Below are 24,453 nucleotides of genomic sequence, written 5' to 3' on the forward strand. Positions count from 1 at the left end.
AACATTTCGCATGTTCAAATTTCAGAAAATCTTGTGAACCATTGTTTTGCACATTTTGAGGTCTTTGGCAGTTAATCTGATACTCAAATGATGATCAGAGCCCAGGAGATATATTACCTTGCCCACATTTTCGTCCAAACCACGCTCGTTGAAGGGCATCCAGATCGCTCCATGTCTTCAACGGTCTCCTGTCCGCTCTTGAACTCACTGAACCACCGGAAAACCTGCGCCCTTGACAGGGCATCATCTTTGTGAACCTCCTTAACCAAGAAAAGCGTCTCGGAAGCGGTTTTGCACAGGTGAAAGCAAAATTTAATCGCATGCCGCTGCTCCAGCGAACACTCCATTTTTGATGTTTTCTGCCGTGACAAAAACTCAAAAACAGCTTTTGCGCCACTCTAGATCCTCACTGCGCCAGAGCTCGGATGCGACTGCAGCCTGGTGCATTACTTAGCTTAGAACCTCCACCACAAATCCCGCCTCCGGGGACCACTAATGGCGACTGCAGTGTTGCACAGCAGGCAGTCTCATTAATTTATGGACAAACCCTGTACATTAGCGCGTTTTTCTTTTTACGAGCATATGAAGGAATGCAACCTATGTTACATCCATGGCAACACACAGTAACACCAACTTTGTTGCAGGAGCCCTTGTCTCTTGGAAGCTGCATCATCAGCTGTGATCCTGAGCTAAAAGACTGTTTCGAGATACAGGAGTACACATCGAAAGAAGGATTTCTTTTCAAGGTAAGAGAGAATCTGTTTCTAGATAAGGCATGAGACTGTCTCTGTGGCTACAGTGATGCTTCTCCAACACAGGCTGAGAACAGTATGGAGACGCGGGAGTGGTTGAAGCAGCTCCGGTACCATGCCAAAGACCTTGGTTCATGGCGCAGGAGGCGCAACGGCATGGCCAACATCATGATCAACGGCATGGACCGCTACTAAGGGAGCAGCGCTTGCTGTAGGCGCTGCCCGTTCCCTGCTGCATCAGGCTCCAGGGTTCTTGTTCATATTTGTGCAAAAATTGAGGAAGTGTGTGTAAGCCTTCAGTGTGGTGTCAGAAACTGCAAGTGATAACGTCTGCGACAGCTTGGTGCACCAATGAAGAGACAGCAATACCCAAAGTCACTTGTGAGACTGTGGATGAACTTCCCTCCGAACTGTGTCGGGTGGCGTGTTATGGTTTATGTTATGGGTCCAACAGTGAAACTTTTCTAGGCCAGGAGCATCCTATGTATAGCTGTAATTGCATACTCCAGAGGAGTCACAGTACACGTCTGCGATGTGATGAACCTCGCGAGTAGTCCACGGTGTTCAGTGATGCACAATGCAGGCAAGCTATTTTCATGCAATCAACAGCACAGCATATAAGATGTGCTGTTCAGAACATAAAACTGTCTTTGGCACAAGAAGCATGATGGCTCGAAGTCATTGGACGAGACCAGCACCTAAGAAGCTACAGGACCAGTGCGAGTGTGAACTGTTTTGCTGTGGAAACTAAGTCCTAGCTCATGTCAGAGGTTATATTGCATACAATACGCAGAATAAATCTTAACTAGAGTTGTGAACCACAGATAACTATTCACACAATCTATGCTTCAAGGTGTACTATTCATGAACCTTCTTGAAAAGCTTATTTTATTTTTTGTTCTTCTGCAATGTAAGATACTTTCAGATACAAGTTTATGTAAGCTAAGTACATGTAGCACTTAGAAAATAAATTTTAATGATAAGCACAGCCTTTCTGTATTTCTTATGTCCTGGTGTATCCCAACATAACTCACAATACAGGCAGCTATGATTTCATGACTCAACCTGTACAATGAAATAAGAGTAAGATTTCATTGTTTCTAAATATGATCATGCATGATGCATAAATTCATATTTATGAACTTATACTGGCATACCCAAATAAGGCAATATGGCAATGGTCACGTCATATATTCATTTATTGTGCACTGTAAAACGTAAGTTCGTGCAAACAAACCCTTAAACAAGTGCTCTTTCAAGGAGCTGTCAATTTACTTTAAAAGCCAGTAGCGTTACAGAGCAATGCTAACTTCTGTAGTTTATTTGCGCAGTATACTTGACTTGCACAAAACGGAAGCAGACATAGTATTCAAAACAAGTGCATTGACACAAAAGAAGAAAAAGAAAACCATAGAAGACAACAAATATTCAGGATGCTCAACAACAGTTCATTTAAAACAGGCACATAGAACATGTCAGATGACTTTACTCAATCAGAGTGGCTTAGCTCAGCTAAGACTGATTCTACGACTGATGACCATGTGCCTGTGTATGTTGGCAACCAGCCAAAGGCACTGTGCAATAACAGAGGAAACACGCACACACATGCATTCACACACAAAACGCCAAACCAATGGACTAGAGAAAGAATGTAGTTCAGCATACAAAACAAGCGCCCCCTTAAGATGTTTGTGTTTCTACTTGAGATTACAAAAATCTCAGGTAGGTTCTTTTCCATAGGCATGCTATCTAGGTGCCACCACTCCACGATAAGGTGGCCAAAAGAAAAGCAAGAAGAAGAAACCTGGGACACTGGAACCATGGGATTTCAGAGGGCTTGAGGAAAGTTAAAAAGGCTTCAGCTGTTTCGATCCAGCGAAACTTGCTCAAGCCACAAGTCTATGCTTTGGGCTTCTTCAGCGCACTATATAAAAGGTGCAACAGTGGATAACCTGAATCGGCCCATCCACTAACCCTGTGAGAGCAGCTGGTTGTATCAACCAGCTCTTATATGCCATTTAGTACAAAAAGAAAGAAATGCATTACAAAACAGCATGGTGTAGTACAAAAATACCGCCCTTCAATACACACAACTTGAGATGGCACTCTGCTTATGAAAGGGCCCTAACACCAGCAGCAGGCAGTCGTGCATTAGTTTTGCTTCAGTTGTACTTTCTCCTGGCTCTCTTACGACACCATGCTGCCTCCCAAATTATGCAGCAAGACTATCTTTCTGCATGCCCAGTAGTTTTCACGGCCTCATCAAAACATCACATTAATACTGGTTAGTTGAGACGTATATGCGATTTGGCTGGTCATGCTGTTCGGCTGCACTTGGAACATGTTCTGCTATAGACATGTAAATGAGAAAAAAAAAATAACCGAGTGCACTACATCATACACAACACTATGAATTATACTGCAGTCCTTCAAGGCAGGGCCCATTCTGATCTTTTAAAGCAGCTGTTGAGTTCCTTCGTTTAGCTACCAAGCTGTTGGTAAGGTTGCTTTCACGTATATGACTGCTCAAGTGAAAAACATTCTCAAAAAGCCTTCCGTTAGCATACACTAGGCAAAAAAAAAAAGGGGGCATTCTATCAGACATGCCATAAGTAACTACTTTGAAACGATTCCAGCAGACAGCAGAGAAACAAACTGACACTCTTCAATTATAGTGTTTGGTATTGAGAAGGCAAAGTTGACTGGGGCTCCATGCCTGTTTTCGAGCATTTGAATCATACACAGCAACTACATTGTTGCAACAGAGCACTGATTGCTAATGTAGCATTAAACGCTTGTTGAAATTTTAGACTCGCCATATAAAGGGACGCTAAACCCCTTTTTGAACACGGTAAGAAAATGTTCTTTATCTGTAGCCAATGCCTCCATGAACAGGAGAGCCAGATATTGTTCCAATGAATGCAGCAAAGAACCTAGTATCTTGCATAATTGATTGCTTGCTCTCTTCCATGGCTTTCCATACGATTGTTTTTTTGTTTTGTTTTATGCCTTAGGCAACACCAGTGATGACACAACATGAAGCACAACAGCCCACAGGTGCCAGCCATTGGGCACACACACCTATAATCTTCCGAGATTTTCTAGGAAACAGGGAAGTGGCAGTTGCTAATGCATCTCACTCAATTTGTTGACACTCCTTTGTCACCCTCAGGCATCTTTGTCAGAAGTCAGCCTTGAAGGGCTACCACGAAAAGAAAAAAGTAGTAAAGGCAGGGCATTGCTATCAGTGCTGCCCCAGCTGAGGACTGATGGGATCGGGGTGAAATTAAACATTGCATTCATATCCCCACTCATGTTGGGTAATTTCAAAAAATTTCTTCTGGAACGTATTCCTTGAAAGGCATTGCACTCAATCCAGTATTTTGCTCAGTTTAAAAGAAGAAGGCTTTTCAGGGCCCCTTTAAACATTGCATACACTCAGCGCAAAGTATATAGAAGGACACACTGCTTTGTGGCAGCAAAGCCATTTCACAATCAAAGTTTGCCCCATTCAACACCCACATGCAGCAGCATTTATCAGTGAAACTAAGGAATACAAACTTACAGGGCCATGAGGCAATGCCCACATCAAAAATACATTTGAATACTAGTACTTTAACAGATCCATGTGGAAACAGTAAAATGAATGCCCTGACGCACACTTCTACAACAAAAACTACTGAAGAAAGCACCAGTGGTTTCCGTGGAGCACATTGAAGTTTGGGACTAGCTGAAACCCAGATTTCACTTCACATGATAATATGCAGTTTACGCACACATCATGAACATGGCAATACACGTGCATCATGCTAACATTAAAACATCACATAAACAACATAAAAAAGCTTCCATAGTTGTAACACTTCATCAATGCAGGATACCATATCCCACACAGGGTGCAATGTTTTCAAGCAATACACACTAGTTAGCACCAAGATCACAGACCTGTGCTTGTTGCAAAATTATAAAAGCATACACAGGTTACATAGGGGTCAAAAGTGTTGGGCTATGTGTCTCAGATTAACTTTGACCACACATTTTTTCACACATACTAAAAGATTGGAATACAAGCTTTACCTTGCTTTCCTCCCCTATCAGAATTCGGCTGCCACAAACGTCAATGGTCTTGCTTTGATCTCGTCTCATGCACCATAGGGGTGCGATGCTTGCAACGCCGCTTCCGGCACTTCTCATTCTGCCAGCATTCCGAGATGCCTTCAGTGCAATGCTAACCCTGTTATTGCTTTCAATGCTTCACTTTCGGGTGAAACTGCCAATTTTTATTGTGTAGGCTATTCAACTAAAAGCTGTCAATTGAAAAAGAGTCTTGCAGTAGTATAACTGTTCTTGCCCTTCTGTTCTTGACAATGTATAAGAACAAATGAGGAGAAATTTACCACTCCACATCAACACTGTTTAAGATTAGAAGGAGCTGGGAACAGTTTCGCAAGTTACCTCTGAAAAGCCTCTTCTCCAATGCTGGTTGAATGAACCAACTTGTAGCTCAAGTCCAAATCCCCTGATAAATGAAGTACAAACATATTCTGTACTATAGTCCAAGAGTGTGCAATTAAGAAATCTTGATAATGGTAGACTGTACTTTTGTTAAGGTTATGATATGCCTAAGAAAGGCTAATGCCAGGTTCACATGAAGCAAACAAGAACATGAAACTGCTTGCAATGAAAACCAATGCCCCGATGTGGTCTTCCAATTCTTTCCAACATTAAACTCACTCTCTCACACAAACCAAATCCCGGAGAAGAGCAGTGAGTAGAGCTCGTTTGGAGATATATAAATGCCATTTCTTGGTCATGTGAGAATGACTACAAGGTCTTCTCCAAAGACCTAATGTAGCGAGGCATGCTGTCAAACTGTCACTCATTACTATGGAAGTCATTTTAAACATGCCCGATGAAAAGACTAAATTACTCAAGCCCTGCGCATCAGTAAATTCAAAGTGTCTTTGTCTGCACTGCACACAGGGTCAAATATATAAGCATTCCTGAAAGGAGCTGCTTTGGATGCCTTCAAAAGGCAGAGACAAACACATCTATCAAATAACATTAGCAGAAGGAGCAACCACCCATGGATTTTCTTCAAAGGGTAAAACATTTGGTAAAGCATCTGGTAAAACAGGGGTCAATGGGAAATGTTCTGCTGTAGGGCAGCCTCCAAGGCCTACTAATCAACCATTCTGAAACCAGACAACTAAACAGTTACAAGAGGATCTCGAGCATAAAGCACCATTCTGTTAGTTGAAATGGTGTGGTCAAGGTTACAAAGTGTAAAGTCAACATGGTCCCGTTCCAGTACATTAACCGTAAGATGTCCAACAAGCCAAAAATTGGTTTTGTGCACAGGGTCAATTAATGTCCAACCAAAAATGAAAAAATGAAGAACAACTTAGACACAAATGACCACATACAGCCATAAGCACAAAATAACAGCTCTTGACAGCTCACATTATCAAGTTTTCATTACGAAAAAAAGCTGTGGCTTGCAAAAATAACGTACAGTTTGAAAGAAAGGCATGAGTTCCCCAACTGCCTTCCTTGACAAAATAAGCAGGTGTGTGAAGTTTTCAAAGCTTACAGTCAAGTGGCCACACAGATACAGCTAATTATAATACAAGTTTGACGTAGCAGACTGAACAGAATTTAATTATTAGCATTCGTATTGAAATACAGTAAAAGGTTGTTAATTTATCAACCCTGGCTTGCAAGGCAACCACATCTGGCTAGCCCTAGGATGCTACGTTCCAACTTAGGTCAATACACCACTAAATATAGCTAAAGTACAACCCCACTGATGCATTCTCCGCCCATACGCCTTCCTGGGTATAATGTTGTTGAAGTCCAGTCCCGGTAAAAAGCACATAGATGACAGCCATACACTATTAGAATTCCATTTGATATGTCATCATTCCCACATGGTAGGTCGTTTTGTTAAACACTCTCCCAGTGCTAAACATGCTGGAAAAGTTATGTTGATCATATTGGCAATGCAGGCTACCACATGGCAGACACATGGAAGAAACACCAAGCTTTAATCAGAAATTCTCTCAGAACTTGACTGCTGAATAAATCCTTTGCAATGTGAGCCAATGCATGTCTGTGTTAATATTTAGCAGTACAGTAAAATCTCAGTAAACAGAAATTGCTTAAACGAAACAACCACCTCTCAATAGGTTGGTTTTGTATTTAAACAATATAAAAAAAAAATTTGGTAATAGGAACCAAAACTTCCTCATTACCCTGTAAACTGAATTGACAATAGAACCAAAATGCTGAAAATAGTGAATCGCAATGCACCAGTCTCCTGCAGAGGATGCTGGTATGCATGAACCAGGACAAAGAATACAAGCTGGACATTGTTCATGCCATTTACCTCATTTACAACGCCTGGAGGCAACTGACGGCAAGTACCATAGGAAATTGCTTAAGGCATGCAGGATTTTCTTTGAAGGTCTAGACTTCTGACGTGCAGGATTTGCTTGAATGTGACAGTGAAGATGATGCCACTTAGAAGCAGGACTTATTAGACTATAAGAGAAGTACCACTGGATTTTGACAAGTATGTGTACATTGTCAGTGAGGTTACAACTTCTTAACCAGATAAAAAGTAGAAAGCACTGTTGCAGAGGTCTGTGATGAAGCAGATGAACAAGAGGAGACATCTGAAGAGGTACCTACCACAGAAGGAGCTACCATACTTTAATGTGCAGAATTAGCTGTGCAGACTCAGGAATATTTTTCAGAAAGAACCAGGATCTGAAATGTTTGTGCAAAGCTTGTGTTTTATGGGGAGCACAATCAAAAGATTGAAGCAAGCAAGAATTGATGCATTTTTTAATGCACAGCGACTAGTAGCTGCATAATAAATTTTGTATGCTGTGCCAACACCCTATGTAATTTTCTCTGCTTTCTGAAAACTTATTGTTACATTCACCTCCTGGTGCTTACAGTTCCTTAAAACGGTATTAAAAAGGTTTATGCACACAGTGCTGCATCCTTGCTCATCTTTCTCAGTAATTGGAACTCCTGTTAAATGGAACCAATTTCTTTGGTCCCTTGAGGTTCTATTTATCGAGGTTCTACAGTATGTTCGCATGATTTTAACAGCATGTTCCCATAATACATTACCAGGCTATTATGTCTTTTTCTTCCCACAATCCTGCGAAAAAAGTATTAGAGCAGTTCTACTGTATAGGTATTGCTGCATCAAAGCAGAATGCAACAGTTAATACAGTAGAACTTCATTCATATGCTTTAGAAAAAAAAAAAACACTAGAACCACCTTGTCAACCAGGAAAACATAAATCCAAAGCGACTAATAAATTTCACAAGCTCAACTGTAGTTGACATCTACATAATGTGAAGCGTTGCGCAGCACGATGCGCCGAGGCGGACCGAGCTGATGGCAGGGTTGTTGTTTTTACAGCTTAAGCAAGTTTACGTTTTCCCTCCTCAATTATGGCCTGGGTCAACGGCTTCTTTGAGTGAGGTGTTCTGGTTAGAAGTTTTGACATGCCCACTCGGCGCAAGACGCTCACGTGCACCAAGCTGGTGGGGCCTAAGTGACCCGAGATGCATGTAGTCATTTTCTTATTGTATGCAGCTGTTAAATGCATACAGTACACTTCCAAGAGCACTGTGCCCCATGCAGTATGAAACGGATAGGTGAAGATGCTTATCACAATGCAGCCTGCGACAACTTGGGAGGAGATTTGCTGGTGCTGAAATAAGAAACTGAGTGCGCACCGGTGTTTTCACACGAGACGGGCAGGCGAGTATTGCGGGGAAGCTGCTGTAGTGGGCGGCTACTCTTACATACTGTGTGCGCCTTTTCTTGTTTACAGGGGATCTAGCGGCCGGAAAATGTATCGTACAATTGCAGTTGGGCGATGTACTGAACATTGGTGCCGAAAGATCAGTGTTTTCTTGGAAACATATGAACTGGTGAAAAAGCAGTGTAAATGTATTGGGTCATTTTTAGTGTTGTTGATCGCAAATGTTGACACCGGGAAATTGTACTTAACTGGATCATATCAAGGAGGTGCTACTGTACTTGTGCTGGATAAAGAGAACCTGCTATTCTCACACCAACACATGAATATGGCTGTGTAACATCTCAAATATCAGGATAGGGAAGTTAAACCACTTGAGATTGACACATCTGCCACCACTTACACAATTTCATCATCAAATGAACATTTTTTTTTTGCTTGCTTACGATCGCCGTAGTGACACCAAGAATTAAAAAAGCTTTCATTTGCTCCCAGTTTAGGGCACAAGTTTTTCCAAAAGAATACAAATACAGTCGCCAACCAATTATAGCACAATTTCTTAGTAGCTCAGCACCCCTAGCTGCTGAGCTACTGCTGCTGACAGCTTTGTTCCACTGCGCGCTAGGACGTCTTAGAAACAACCACACAAAGTTAGCGGCAGGATTACATACTTAAAACAACACATACACAATGTGCTGCTACCTCTGAACAGTTTCCTAGATAAGCCGGGTAGGCAACAGATCTGTCCTTCGGCAAGTAACTAGCGGGTTGCACAACCCTGTATTTGTTCCTCTTTGCTGCCGACAAGTCATACATTGACATCTGATCAGCCTCACTCAAATAACATACAGCTAGCCACTGGCACAGTGTAACAGGTTTGTTAAATTTTATAATGGCACCGTAAGAGGTAATAGATTATAACCAGGGAACATGATGAACTGCCTGTTTTAATACCTGCACTCATACTTTTGAGCCAGAACATTTTTACACTGCCTCACTTGTTCTGATTACAGTCGAGCCCATTTACAATCAATATCATTGTTATTAAGGATGTGTTCACTACTTCCAAAAGTTCATAATAGGTGGACTGCCTAAAAAGAAGGCAAAGAATGAAACTAATGTTTGTAAAAAAAAGTCAGTAACTGAAGTTTCTTTTTTCAATGTTAATAAGCACAGTTTTTAGGCTGTTTATAGATGACATGCAATCGTTTATCACTGAAGCTTCAGGTGAAAACTCAGCACCTGAGCAATATATAAGCATTTGGGCTTGTGTTCGGAGTTGGTGGTGGCAGCTCCCCATTTTCATCATAAGTAAGATAAATGCACAGCAGACAGACGTTACACTGAGGAATAAAATGAATAATTATAAAAAACATGTGAAAATCAATAAGTAAAAAGTACACTAGTGAACAATCTGGGCTGGAAGCTGCACACTGATAACAAACGTAGCAACAAGTTAAAAAAGCTAGCATTTCTAAAACGTAAGCTACATTCATACATCACTGACAGCAAAATTTACTGTGTACAAAACTCTCACAAGACTGGAACTAGAGCACTCCGACTTTATCTGAAGCCCTTACCAACATCTAATGAAAAAAATTGAAAGGGTGCAAAGTCAAGCTTTGAGGTTCATTCACTCCACTTCATTTTTGTTGAGCATTATAGTGTGTTCTTCGTAAAAGAGAAAAGTTACAAAAATTCAAAGGACAGTGTGTAGATTAAAACTTTAAGTTACCAAGGAAGCCGACAAGCATTTGAAGATGATAAAAATGAAGTGAAGCTTAAAACAGCGATCCCTCGTGGTTGTGTGCTTCGTGTTAGCTTCACTATCAGCTACGCGAGTATGCTGCTTAGAAAATTGTACCTCAGTGGGCTGTGCACAGTAAAAAGCAAAACGATGCTTTCCTTTGCGCATGATATATGCTTGTGAGTTCATTACAACAGTGTTCTGGGTCCATGTATCAAATTCACTGTCTAGGACACGGCACCACTACCCAATAGTAAGTTGTTACAGTTGCAGTGTGTTTGTTCATAATATCCGAGCATTCTTTATTACTGAGATTGTTATAAGTGGGCTCGATTGTAGTTAAAATGAGACTCATGCCTAGATTTCTTTGGTAGTGAACACCTCAAGAGCACCTTTATGGATAATGATCATTTCATTATGGCTGGTTCTGTTACACAGTGCTCTTTAATGCTGTCATGCCCAGTACCTACACCCAAAAAATGTAAATGCAAGGCAATATGTGCATGACAACCTTGCCACATATTCCTGGTGGTTAAACAATCAAAGTAGAAGCTGGAGCCATTAAAATATAACCAACTTATCCTAAATGCATCATGGATGAGCGAGAATGCATGATTCCTGATCCTTGCTCAACCCATGGTAACAAATGAGAAATTTCTAGCAGACCGATGTGACTGCAGAATAATTGACTAAAAACCAGCAAAGCTAATAAAATATTGAAGTTTTGTGCAAATATTGTGCCAGTTTTGTCAGACAAGCACTGTGCCTATCCTCCATGTCACTGTTTGCCCCTTAATACAGGCAGCTACAGTCAACACAATCTCTTTTAAAGCCACGGTACTACAGTATACATCTGTTAATTCCACTCCAACTAATTAAATTCTTCGGTTAATTCAAACTCGACGTAATATGCTGGCCAGCACTCAAGCATTTCTATGAGCCAAGACTTTCGTTATTTCAATCCTGAAATTGAACTACAGCAGATAATTCAAACTTGACTGGCAAGCAATTGCACCTTGTTCCACCCTGGCAGCCGAAAAGTCTCGTCAAGAAAGCTACTCTCAGATGTAGAAGTCCAAAGTAGAAGTTCAAACATTTCTACTTTTAAATTATGTTTCGCTTTATATGAAGTGTGACCAAATATGCAAATGCAGGCATTGCAGCAAATGCATTGCCGGTGTGATGTCTTCGCTCAGCTGTCGATCACACAGCCTTGCCAATACAAAAGCTCACCCTACTGTGATAACTCATCCTTGTTGGCATGTGTCCTGCCTAGAAAGCATCCTTTGATGCAAAATGAAGACCACTGAAGTGGCTGATAAAAAGAAAGAACATTTCAACTCGCTTCACGAAGTGCGTCTGCCATTGCAGCAGCTCGATGTTTGCCTTTTTGCGTCTCTCTGAGTCTGCAAGTTTGTGCCACAATGCAATGCAAAATAAGGCCCCTCTAATGTGGGAGGTGGGTTTGGCTATTTTGTCTGCAATTCACCATTGGTTTCACATGGTCGTTATGTTATTGAAGCATTCCACGCGGTCCAGTTTGTTAAGTGTGACAAGACGGGACATTTCAAGCCACACGGAGCAATCAGCCAGTGAAACAGCGTCGTGCAGAATGGCAACACCTTGAAGGTACACAGTGCTTTCTATTAGTACCAAAGTGGTGATATTGCCAAAGCATGCCTACAAGAAAGCAGACTGACAAAAAGAGTGGCATAAGGAAGAGTACCCTTGTAACATTCATTGCCAACAAAGAGAAGATACTTGAAGCTCACCAAAAGCATAACTTTAATAGGGACAGAAAGTGGATGTGAACTTCAGCACACCTCAACGATGAAGCAGTTCTGGACCAGCAAAATTTGGAGTCGAAATTAGTCTCCAAGCAGTCCTCTAATCAGTGAAAATGCTCAGGAATTTGCAGCCATGCTTAACACTCAAGACTTTACTGATTAAAATGACTGGCTACCTCTGTTTAAAACCTGGCATAAACTGACGTTCAAGACAGTATGCAGCAAAACGCATGAACACTGATTCTGAAAGGGCTAAAGGACATATTCAATGCTGATGAAAGTGCCCTTTATTACAGGATGCTACCAAAGAAAACAATAGCAAATAAAGGGGCCCTGAATCACTTTTTATCGAAGTGTAGAAAGGCATTTGAAGTGAAAATAGCCTATTTCAGAAATATGTTGCTGCAAAAAGTACTTCAATGCATTCAGCAGAAGTTGAGTCATTGGCAATCAAACATGGCCTCTGCTGTGTTCCCGTTCCTTCTTCAATGCCTTGCACTGCAAAGGCTACGGCAGAGTGGAGTGTGCCCACAATGCTTCACCTTCTAAATGTCACCGTGGTGTGCAGTTCAAATTTCATTTTGGATGTTAATGCGTAAATGCCACGACTTCCTTTTGGTGCCTACAATGCGCTAAACTTAAGCTAAATGCGGTTGTCCTCAGCGAGCCGCAGTGGGCTTAGCCAGTGGACTTGTGGCAGCACCTTGTGCTGGCCACAGTATCTGCACTACGTAGCAGACTGCAGCTACCAATAGCAGCCGCATATGGAAATCCACTTGAGTACAAAATAAAGTGTCCAGAAAAGAATGAGGAACAGACTTCTGCTGAAAAAAAAGAGCGTTTGAGAGAAACGTGACTTTGCACTCCGCTTGCGAGCTCCACGCACTGTGTACAATAGCAAAACTTGGCCGAGATGTGCGCAGCAGCCTATGCTACCCGCGGACTATGTTGTTTCGCCAAGCCTGAGGGGTGGTTCAGGGCCACTTCAAGAATGACAAGTGTGTTGGTGAAAAAGGAAGCAAGGAGCGACTAACTGTGCTGCTTGCTGCCAGGATGACGAACACAAAGAAATCCCACTTGCTCGTTCTACGAAAGGCTTCCGGGCCACTTTGTTCCAAAGGAGCGAAAACACTCCCAATTGACTATGTTGTGGACTTGAAAGCTTGAATGACAGCTGAACTTTTCTACAAAGGTATTATTAAACTGGGTTATAAATCCATATATAAAGATTCATGCAGTTTTCGTTGTCAATAACCTGCTGTGTGCACATTGACGTGGAAGAGCTGACAGCAATACACCTCAGGTTCCTTCCACCTGACCTAACGGCAATCATGTAACCACTAGACCAGAGAGTAAAAAGGAACTTGAATGTCTTGCACAAGATGACTATTCTTCAGCAAATTATCATGTGCATCTAAAGCAACAAAGACTACGAAGTTAATTACTGCTATGCAAACCACTGCTTGAGCATGGGAGTTCGTTAAGCCAGAAACTATTGCAAGTAGTTTCAGAAAATGCATCAAAAGGATACCGAAAACCCAATCTTTCACCAAAGACAAAAATTTTCACCCAGTCTTTAGAAAGGTTTTCTTCAAGGACTTTGTATATGCGGACTATGGAGTGGCGTTCCTTTGATAACCAATGCGATTTTGTACTCTGTGACCGGTGGCATGATTGGCAGCAATAATGAGAAAAGTGATGAATTGCTGATGGCACCACTGTGTGTCCAAGCGCCGCAGATATCGAGACCAGAGTGGACGCTTCAGGACTATTTGTTAGGCATGAGGCTTACGTTGAGGATACACATAAGTACACTGGGTCTGTTCCGACATTTTTTCCTGCCTTTGCTTTAAATTCTACTCGCCGAATAGTTCAATCAATTCTGTTGGTCTGTTCAAGGTCAAATTAATGTAAGTGAACTGTGGTATGTCACACCTTCCTTCAAAGATCATGGCACCAAGAAGCACTGCACCCTCCAGACATCATTTTGTTCTCATGACACATTCTTTTGTTCCACTGATCTCTCCTCCACCACCACAAATGCATGCAACTGCATCTCGCATTCTGTGGCAGCAGCACCAAAAAATATTTACGATCTTGCAAAGCAATTATTATTGCCCACATCAATTGTATACAGGGAATCCAGCGATACCAGTGCAAAGTTTCAGTTCACAATCATAATTACCGTTTATGGAGATAGTTCTTGAATTAATTTCCCCCTTCCCAAGACATCTTAGCACGCCTTGCAGAATTTTGCAAATTTCTTTTGCCTCTCTTAACTGACCTACACAGTGGGAATTTCCCCTATACATTTTCTCCTATTATTGCAAACTTCTATACAGATCTACCTTTTAGTTTGCATAAGGTTACCATTTTATGTAGTCTCTTATCTTTGTGGCATGGTCAATTAGTGCAAGTTTGATAATTACTTGCAATTCCCCCATAATACCACATCTTGGTGAATCCTCCCTCATGTTCAGCAAAACACACACTTAATTCCTTCAAAGCATCACCCTCAAACCCTCAAACACGTCACTCTCAAGCAATTGTTTTAAACTTCATGGTGGATGAGACTCAATTTTTTTATGAATGGGACAATTAATGTAGATGTTCAGATTGGCCTTTGGAGATCATATACAATGTTCTCTGCATACCTGCGCAGTTTTCTCCCAATCAGTGTGAACATTTTTCTTTTTACAGCAAAGCTGACTGGACACAGTGGAATATGCCTGTAGCAACTGACGACAAAAATTCATTCTGAGAACCATTGAGACTAATGCAATGAAATTTGAAGAGGATGTTTGCACATTAACGTAAGTATTTGTCGCCAAAGCTGGTGAATTGCCAAGCGCAGCTGCAGTGGCAATACTGCTGAAGCCAGCGAATCGCCATGCAACCGTATTTTGTTCTTCTAAAAGCTATTCATGGATGGCAGCACATGCCAGTTTATCTGAGCATGGTTAATGTTACCAGTAGATGACAATGGCTTGAACGCACTTATGTATTTCTTCGGCTGTTTTTTGATCATCTCAAGTGGAAAAAGAAATGGCTGTGGCCGGTGCGCTCAATGAGCAATGACGAGCCTTGTGACGACAGCACTTTCTCTGAACCGCCTTGCTCAGAAGAAATTGAATCTGACGGTAGGTGTGATTCAGATTCACCAGAGGATGACGGCCCGTGCCACAGTGCTTCAAACTTTCTTGCACAGTGAAACACTAGTGATATCAAAAACTGCACTGAGTAAAATCTGAATGATTCTGAAATGTAAGTAAATGTATGGTTCATATAATTTTCCCACCAAATAGTTGACCTAGGAACTCCTGACACAAAAAAAAATTAGCACATATATATATATATATATATATATATATATATATATAGATTGTACTGAAGGCACTGGGCAGCGGGCATGGTGCTAGTGGATGAGAAGAAGACGACAAGGTGACGACAAGACGACGTTTCGAGATAGCACCGACCTGTTTTAAGCCTACCGCTGCAACCTAGAGCTAGTGCTGCTAGGCGAACACCCCCCGTTGCATTATATATATGTGTGTGTGTGTGTGTGTGTGTGTGTGTGTGTGTGTGTGTGTGTGTGTGTGTGTGTGTGTGTGTGTGTGTGTGTGTGTGTGTGTGTGTGTGTGTGTGTGTGTGTGTGTGTGTGTGTGTGTGTGTGTGTGTGTGTGTGTGTGTGTGTGTGTGTGTGTGTGTGTGTGTGTGTGTGTGTGTGTGTGTGTGTGTGTGTGTGTGTGTGTGTGTGTGTGTGTGTGTGTGTGTGTGTGTGTGTGTGTGTGTGTGTGTGTGTGTGTGTGTGTGTGTGTGTGTGTGTGTGTGTGTGTGTGTGTGTGTGTGTGTGTGTGTGTGTGTGTGTGTGTGTGTGTGTGTGTGTGTGTGTGTGTGTGTGTGTGTGTGTGTGTGTGTGTGTGTGTGTGTGTGTGTGTGTGTGTGTGTGTGTGTGTGTGTGTGTGTGTGTGTGTGTGTGTGTGTGTGTGTGTGTGTGTGTGTGTGTGTGTGTGTGTGTGTGTGTGTGTGTGTGTGTGTGTGTGTGTGTGTGTGTGTGTGTGTGTGTGTGTGTGTGTGTGTGTGTGTGTGTGTGTGTGTGTGTGTGTGTGTGTGTGTGTGTGTGTGTGTGTGTGTGTGTGTGTGTGTGTGTGTGTGTGTGTGTGTGTGTGTGTGTGTGTGTGTGTGTGTGTGTGTGTGTGTGTGTGTGTGTGTGTGTGTGTGTGTGTGTGTGTGTGTGTGTGTGTGTGTGTGTGTGTGTGTTTATGGACAGTAAGTCACACAACAAACAGACCTTTCCTTCCTCTAAGCATAACAACACTTAAAGGGACTGACAACTGGCCAGAATGTGTTGTGAGACATTGATGGAAATGAAATTACCATGACTTATAGTGATAGAATCCAGCACGCAGTTCGGGATTTAAGTAGGAAATATAATTATAAATTGGCAAAGAAAGTCCAAAAAACCAGTAAGTGACGAGGCCTGGTGGTGAAATCTTGATACTTCGAAATGAAGAGATTACTGTACGTAAGTCGACTGTCGTTACGTACAGTATAAGGATTGCTTAAAATTGCAGTTAGTGTATTAATAGACACCTGCACTTTATTCTATGCGTATTACGAAGTAAAGAAAGTCCACGCTAATGAGCGGCGCTCGCGTCGTCCCACATGCATGGAAACACACATGCTGTTGTACGCACAGTATGGGCATGAATATAGCACGAGTTTGCAAGTACCCACAGTTTTATGATCTTCCTGTGATACAAGAGGCCATCGACGAGTTGCGCCATAAATGGGTGCATTTTTTACTTTCGTGTCGGCGCCTCTGTCCCACTCTACCGACGCCGAGCTCTCCGCTGACCATCGGCAGATTGTCGGCGTCGGTACAGTGTGACAAAGGCACCAACACGAAGGAAAGAAATGCTGTCGTCAATGGTCGGCAGATCGAAATTGGGGTCGGGTTGGCCTAGTGTCAGTGAGCATTTAACGATTGGCATTCTCCAGGCGTGCTGCTTGTAGCAGAGACAATGGTCTATCGTGCAAGTCGAATTTGTCGCTTCCGTTGCTGCTTTCATTCTTAGAAGCATGACATTCGGCTGCTACTTTGCAAGGATCTAAATTCTGAGCATGCATGCAAACTAAAATCCTCTATTCCAGCTCACTCAGGTCTTCAAGAGATGACATCGGAAATCAGAAGCACACGCTTGGCTACAACAATGCAAACCGAGTATCACATGTAAAAGCGTTTTGTTTTCGATACGCTTGGTTTCATTTTGACAAGGCAAATACCAAAGCAGTTGGACAGGAAAGCATAAAAACAGGTAGCTATTATTGCAGAAATACTTTAACACTTTGGAAAACATGAATCGCAGGAACGTTGACTTGATAAACAAAATAATACTTTCTCACACCTATGGCTGCACTTGTCGTCTGCCTCCCACTAGTGCCAGCCTATAATCGCTATCGCGCTCACCTACCACAGTTTTCAACATGCCTCCAGTGAATGACTTCATCCTCACTGCAGATCGAAAAATTCTGCTAAAAAAATGTTTCATGGCATTTTCCGCATTACTACTTCATGATTAGACGCTATGGCTGGCAAGTTTTCCATTGCACTAAAAAAAGTGGGTACCATGAAAATTGGTTGTCAGTCCCTTTAAGCACATCATTTTGGCACTGGCCACTGACTCTAGACGCTCCCTGGACTAATACAGATGTGGCTTGCCTTCAGCAGGGTTGGCCCCAGTAGTATGCTTAAGCACTTCACTTGTGTCTGATGCTCATTTCTTTCTTATTATTATGTATCGTTTCAATGATATGTAACATTATAGAGAGATAGTAAAGCAATGAATTTGCTGATTTTTGTAGCACTATTCCTGTGAAAAACACACATGATCAAGCCAGTAAACATTACACATTAACAGGCACAAATTATTAGGAATTCCAACTAATCATGCATGCAGGCCCTTGACAATACTTGCACATCGTATGTATTATCTGCATGAGCAGAAATTGAACTAATGCAATTACAATGACTCAGGCTCTCAACATTAAAGTGCCTAAACTTGGACTTCATGCGCAAATAGAATCCTATCGCCAACTCAAGATGTGATGAATTTTTACTTCACACACCTCTCAAAGCGAGCATTGTAGAAAGCAGTACTGAAACAAACAGAACACTGAAGAACAATTTTAACAGTTATGGCGTTGCTTTTCCTCCAGCTCCCTCCATGAAAGGAGCTTGCTTTTCTGATCGCTCACTCTGATTTGGCCCCAGGACGGAAAAGATCCTTTTCCAGCTTGTGACTACCATCTGGCAGGTTAGAGGCTAGATTCTTTGTTTCAAGAACTCTTGGAGGCTCAGACTGGCCCTCAGCACCATTTGTTGGAGGTGCTTGCACTTTTCGTGATGGACTCGCAGTGATATGGGAGCTGTCACTTGTTGAACTGTGGGCAGGTGACAACGCCAGATGCTCATCACCTGCATGGAGCAAATGAACCAAGACTAGAGCAATTCATCATTGGTACTTGTGATACAAACGGGAGTTCGTGGCCCCACGGCTCAACACACAGCGAGAAAGGCATGGAGAACTGACATTGTTTATACCCCTTCTATGCCAGGGTGCACAGAAGTATCTACATACACACAACACACAAACAAGTCTAGAGCAGGCTTCATGGTTCTATTTTAGTCGTCCGCGTCTATGCGGCAAAGTTCGCTGTCGTGATGTGTTCGCTCTCACCCAACAGGCAACTAACTCCCGCACAGTTCCACGGCGGTGTCCTCACGGTATTCCGAATGTCCGCAGCTGTGTTGTCCAGTGGAGCTGCCACGTTCCGGAACAAGGAAAGAGGGCAAAGAAGATGCTCACCGCTCTGGACTCGAGGAGTGTGACAGGACCATTGGTGGCGAGCTCTGCGAGTTCCTGCCAGCGTAACAGGGTTGGAAGCACTGCTGGCTGCCGCGAACTGCAGCACTGTTCGGTTTCGGTGGCGGCTCTCAGGCGGGACCGCAGGCACAGCCACCAATGCGGTCTGTTAGCCGCTCATGCTTGGGCTGCCCGGCTGTGTAATCGAGATGGACCGGTAGCCATCTCAATTGCTTCTGAAACAGGTCCTACCAGGTCGCCGCCATCCCGTGATCATTGTGCTGAGCCGTCTAATTCCGAACCACAGTGCGCATTCTTCTCGCGTGCCACTCGCCGCACGCCACCATGCACTCTTCCTTTTCTTCCTCGTCCACTCGTACAGCCAAACACCCCACTCATCACAGTACTATATCAGAGGTCGAATAGCCATTTCACATTTCAGCGCAAGTCCTGGTGCAAGTGAAAATCCAATTTTGGCGCAGGGTTCAATGCATGTGTGCGTACCATCTACCATGCAAATTTTAACTAATATAAAGTCTATATGTTGTGGAGATGGGTGTGCACGAGGCTTACCCTGCAAGCATGGTCAGGAAAGGATGTGATGCTACTCTGCACCTGGACGCACAAAGGGCGCTATGGCAGGGTTCGTCGATATGGCACAGAGAAGGTACTACAGACAAATAGTGAACAAACGCATGTTTGTTAACTCGGGACGCAACACAGTGCAACAGTCACGGCTTGTGGGCAAAGGCTCACCGCAAGACCGATCGAGTAAATGCGCCTGCACTGAAGATGACATCATGAAATATACTCGTGTCTTGCCATGCACATTAGGAAGTTTTCAAATAGAGTGAGAAAAAAAAAAGAAAAACGTCAGCACCACTCCCGCATGCAGAAGACGGAAAAAAGGTTTTGAGTTTGCATAGGCGACGCTATTTTACTGACATAGTGCAGCAACCCAAGCTAGACGGAAGTTTTGCGTCAACGAACATGGTGGCATCCATCGAAGTGCTGGCTCTCACGGTGCACCACATTCGACCAAGTTCACTAATACCTTTCTTATCTAAGCGATTTTTATCGCAGCAGCTCTATTGCAAAGCCCTGCTATCACCCATAAACATCCAAAAAGCTTACACTTAATCCTAAAATGTGACCTCCTCCTTCAGCAAACTCCGCAGTAACACGTGGGTATGTTCGATGAACACCAAAATAAAGCACCAGCAAGACGGTACAGTGGCCCTACATTGTACGTCTGTCAGAGAAAAATGTGCGAACGATGAACCGAATGACTCTGACGGGCCCATAGATTTTCTCACTACATATTGAGAAACTCTATGGACGCAGGCCTCTGCTTCCATGATGATGATAGCATACTGTTGGTTTTGATTTCAGTTTTGCTAGCTGCGAAGCATTGACGGAAGGAGGGTTCTGTTCTTATAGATGCTTTGGCGCAGGCTCATAGCAATTTTCCACTAAAATTCTGTTTTGGTGCAGGATGGCGCATAGGACCACTCTCGGTGCAGTTTGGCACAATTGACGCAGCTGTTCCACCACTGCTACATGGACAGCCTCTATGCAGCAACATGACTGTTAAAAGAAAACTATATCAGAAGGAAATGTGTTAATGAAACTGATAGCTGGTCAATGAGGTTAGGAAAATTACGGCATGAATTAAAGCATCCTTAACACCAGAGTCCAGACGGAGCATATTGGTTAAACTGAAAACTTTCATTTTAAATCCACAGAGAAATGTGTGCAGAACTGAGAGAAATTACACTTCTTAGTGTGAATTTGCAATGGCAGAGTGTGCTGCTAGTGGCACTTATGGCGCATGCACACATACAGAAAGCCTAATGTCCCCAGAACTGAATGCACATAATTATCAATAGTAGAAGCTATTCAATCATATGATGATATCATTGAGAGCCAAAATGCTTGCAGTTTGGGAACTGCAACCACCTTTTTCACTAACCCGAAGAACAACATGGGGCAGGTGATGAAGGCCGCGTACTTTGAAGAGGCACCGCACTGGCAGCATCATTCACTGGTGGCCTGAAAAATAAAATGCTTAGTATAAAAAGGAAGAAGACGAAGAAAAAGAAAGAGAAGAAGAAGAAAAACAAGAAAGAGAACCAATTATTCTTGCAGCATAAGTTAAGACCTCGACAATTTTATAGCAAATTTTATTGGGTAGTTCGAACAGCAGCTGCACCCTTACTCGGACAACCCATCAGGTAATGTGATAGCCTCCAATAGCCAAGTCCTTCCAGAATATTAACCAGATACCAAGTGGTAACCCTAAGAAAAGTAGAAGCCCTATTTATACAAGGCACACCCCCAAAGCTCAATGTGGAGCATACCCTAATACCATATGCTTTCTTGGAATGTCGAGCCATGCCACATGTTAAAAGGAACTTGACAGACCCAACAGTAGTTGACATCTACATAATGCAAAACATTACGCTAACTGTTGCAGCACGAAATGCCAACGCATGTCAGGCTGATGCGGCCCAAATGGTCTGAGATGCGCTTTGTTGCTTTGCTGTTTATTGCCTAATGCTATGTCAAGATCAGCCGCAATGGCGCACAAACATCACAGGTAAGTTGTATTTAGGGGGGATAATCTCAAGCAATCACTTTAGGCGATGCATCATCCTTACAAGATTTATCACATCTCTACATCGGGCACATTGGAGTAGAAGAACGAAAGCATTTCTGGCACAATGGCAAAAATGCTGTCAGTCGAAACCACATGCTCCCTTTGTTGTGAGTGAGAATGCGATACGGCGAGGTGCACACATGGAAAAAAACAGCTGCTTGGCTAGTGACGCAAGTTCAGGGCAACAAATGTTAAGGGGAAGCTTTAGCTCGGGTGCTCCTATCCAAATACATGTAAAAGGAGAATTTGTTATCTCGGCAACCACTGCACCAAATTCGGTGAGGTTTGTTGCACTTAAGATAAAAACTTGAAACCTAGTGACTGTTGGTTTCTAATTAGGTCATCAATTTTTTATTAAAAAGTGGGAAAAATTGAAAATTTCCAGCAAACAAAACTTAAGTTTACAACTCTGTAACCCAGCAATAAAAAAATGATATCACAATTGTGTGAATTGCATCTAATAGTACATGTAAAGCGGACAAAATTGATATGTTACACATGAACCTCAAAAAATTTAGTAATATGGAAATGCAGCTTTTGCAGAACCCTTGTACACAACGTAATTAACTTGCGTAAGATATAAAATGACATACGAAATTTGTCCGCTTTCAATGATCTAGTAAATGCCATTTACAGAACTGCAATATCTGTTCTTGATGCAAAGCTATCAATTCGTAAACTTTGTGCTTCTACTGTTTTTAAACTTTCGAATATTTCAATATTTTTTTAACAAAAAGCAGGCCCTAAATCAAAATTACACTTCGAACAGTCACTAGAATTTAACTTTCGCTCTCAAATGCGACAAATTTTATTGTCTATGGGTTATCTGAGAAAAACGTTTTTGCGTTTTACATGAACTTGAATAGGCCATGTCGGATTTGGGCTCGAGCTAAAGCTTCCTCTTAAGAGCGCACACGAAGCCACTTGCAAATGGGGGTGCCAAAGAGGGGGGCGCATGCTCACCTGCATCCCCCCCCATCCCTCCCTAACTAACGTACACTTCGCACCATGCATCAAGGTCATGTGATAATAGCGCTAACAATCAAGATACGTGGTTGGTTCTCCCAGTTGTTCTGCGAGCTGCCTTCAATAGAGCCTTCCCCACCTTGACTGTTGGTGGCAGTAGTTGTATGCTTGATCTATGGTACTTCAACGTGCTCCTTCTCCCCTCAGTTGAGGAGCGGGTACACCTCAAGGCACACTAGCTCGGTCTGCTCGTTGAAAGAAAATGGTGAGATACTGACAACTGGCTTGACTCGGAGCAGAAAGCTTCGCATTAAAAAATATTGTGACAGTAAGGAGGAGGTTGAAGTAGTGGGGGTTTTTAGGTTAAGCGTGGAGACGAGGAAGACTGTTTTCTTAGATGACTGATAAAGTGTATTTGTTGGTGGTGCTGCTCCGTGTCCTCGTTGATCATACGTCGTTACAATGGTGGAGGTGCTGGATATTCTTCATGTTTGGCAGCCCTTCGCAGAGCCGGTGATCGAGCCCGGAATTGCCGTCGTGCATCGAAACATCGAACTGCACCGGTTCAGTCGTCGCCTGCTAGGCCTACCGCCCGAGTCCAGTCCCCTGCAAGAAATTGTGTGTCTCCTACAACTATCATGGCCACCACAGCTCCATTGCAAGTAAGCAGAATCCTATGGTTCTGGAGAGCTTTCATGGTGATGACGTTGAAGACGTCCAAGATTGGCTAGACCAGTTCGAGCGTGTCACCAAGTACAACCATAAGACCAGCTTGGAGGACAAACTCTCGAGTGTATATTTCTATCTGAAGGACAATGCTCGTACGTGGTGCGTCAACGGAGAGAGGAGCTTTGCTATGTGGGACGACTTCCACACACATCTGCTGGATACCTTTACAAGCATCGACAGGAGGGAAAATGCACAGCGTCTCCCTGAAATCTGCACTCAAAAACCCAATTAGAGTGTTGCTATGTTCTCAGAAGACATGGCTCTTCTTTTTCGTAGGGCAGACCCCGACAGGCCAGAGGAAAGAAAGCTGCGGTATCTCTAGCGGGGAGTGAAAGAGCAACTGTTGGTCGGCCCTCTGAGAAACCAACTGACAACAGTGGCGGAGTTCACAAAAGAGGCTACAGCCATTGAACAGGCCCTACAGCAATGATACCGCATGACATGAGTAACTCGGCGACGAACACTTCCGTACTGGCTGCGAGTAACGACAGGCGTTTGCATGAAGTTGTCTGAGAGGTTGTGTGAGAAGAGCTTCGGCACCTCGGATTTGTTGTTGCACCTACAGAACCAGCACCAGCATTATTTTTTGTAGCTGATGTGGTCTGGGAAGAAGTCAGGCAAGCTTTTTCATCACCAGACTGTGGTAACGTGCCGCAGCACCTTAGTTATGCGGAGGCTGTTCGCCATCCAATCAACACAACTTCGACGCCGTTGACAGCCACAACTAGAACATCACCTACGCTACAAACAGAGTCGATATTGTCAGCCCCGTCGACTCTACCGACCCTGCTGATCACACTAGCACAAACAATGCCGTATCTTTGACATGCGCAAGCTACTTCTCGGCTCCATGGAGAGTTGCCGCCGAACTATCAGCGTCGGAAAACCGATATGTGGCCCACTGTCAACCGTCGGCCAGTGTGCTACCATTGCGCCAAAGCTGGACACGTCTATCAAGTTTGCCACAAATGGAACAACTATTGCGCCACTCAATACCCAAGCTTTCCTGCCAAATATGCCTATTCTCCGTATGACGGTCGACGTGCCTACAACAATGCTCATATGAAGAGTCAGCCACAAAATATGACGACGCCTCAACCACATTCTCCTCCTCCATCTTCTGCACACTACAATTCACCGACTCGTCTAAGTTTTACTGA

At 43.1% G+C, this 24,453-nt stretch overlaps 2 protein-coding genes across 2 annotated transcripts in view; one reads left to right on the top strand and one right to left on the bottom strand.

Annotated features, from left to right (window-relative positions):
- RhoGEF64C (Rho guanine nucleotide exchange factor at 64C) overlaps positions 1-1,740 on the top strand; it is a 161,575-nt gene extending 159,835 nt beyond the window's left edge. The window contains exons 14-15 of the mRNA XM_075681014.1: positions 645-746; positions 819-1,740. Coding sequence (XP_075537129.1) covers positions 645-746; positions 819-947 — 231 coding nt within the window. The 3' untranslated portion in view covers positions 948-1,740. The remainder of the gene's footprint in view (positions 1-644; positions 747-818) is intronic.
- Positions 1,741-16,322: 14,582 nt separating this feature from the next.
- The window catches only part of LOC142572126 (ankyrin repeat and IBR domain-containing protein 1-like), a 74,439-nt gene continuing 66,308 nt past the window's right edge, over positions 16,323-24,453 (bottom strand). The window contains exons 20-21 of the mRNA XM_075681016.1: positions 20,912-20,991; positions 16,323-18,551 (exon numbers count right to left, since the gene is read on the bottom strand). Coding sequence (XP_075537131.1) covers positions 18,328-18,551; positions 20,912-20,991 — 304 coding nt within the window. The 3' untranslated portion in view covers positions 16,323-18,327. The remainder of the gene's footprint in view (positions 18,552-20,911; positions 20,992-24,453) is intronic.

This window comes from Dermacentor variabilis, chromosome 2 (genome assembly GCF_050947875.1).
Source record: "Dermacentor variabilis isolate Ectoservices chromosome 2, ASM5094787v1, whole genome shotgun sequence".
Lineage (NCBI taxonomy): Eukaryota > Metazoa > Arthropoda > Arachnida > Ixodida > Ixodidae > Dermacentor > Dermacentor variabilis.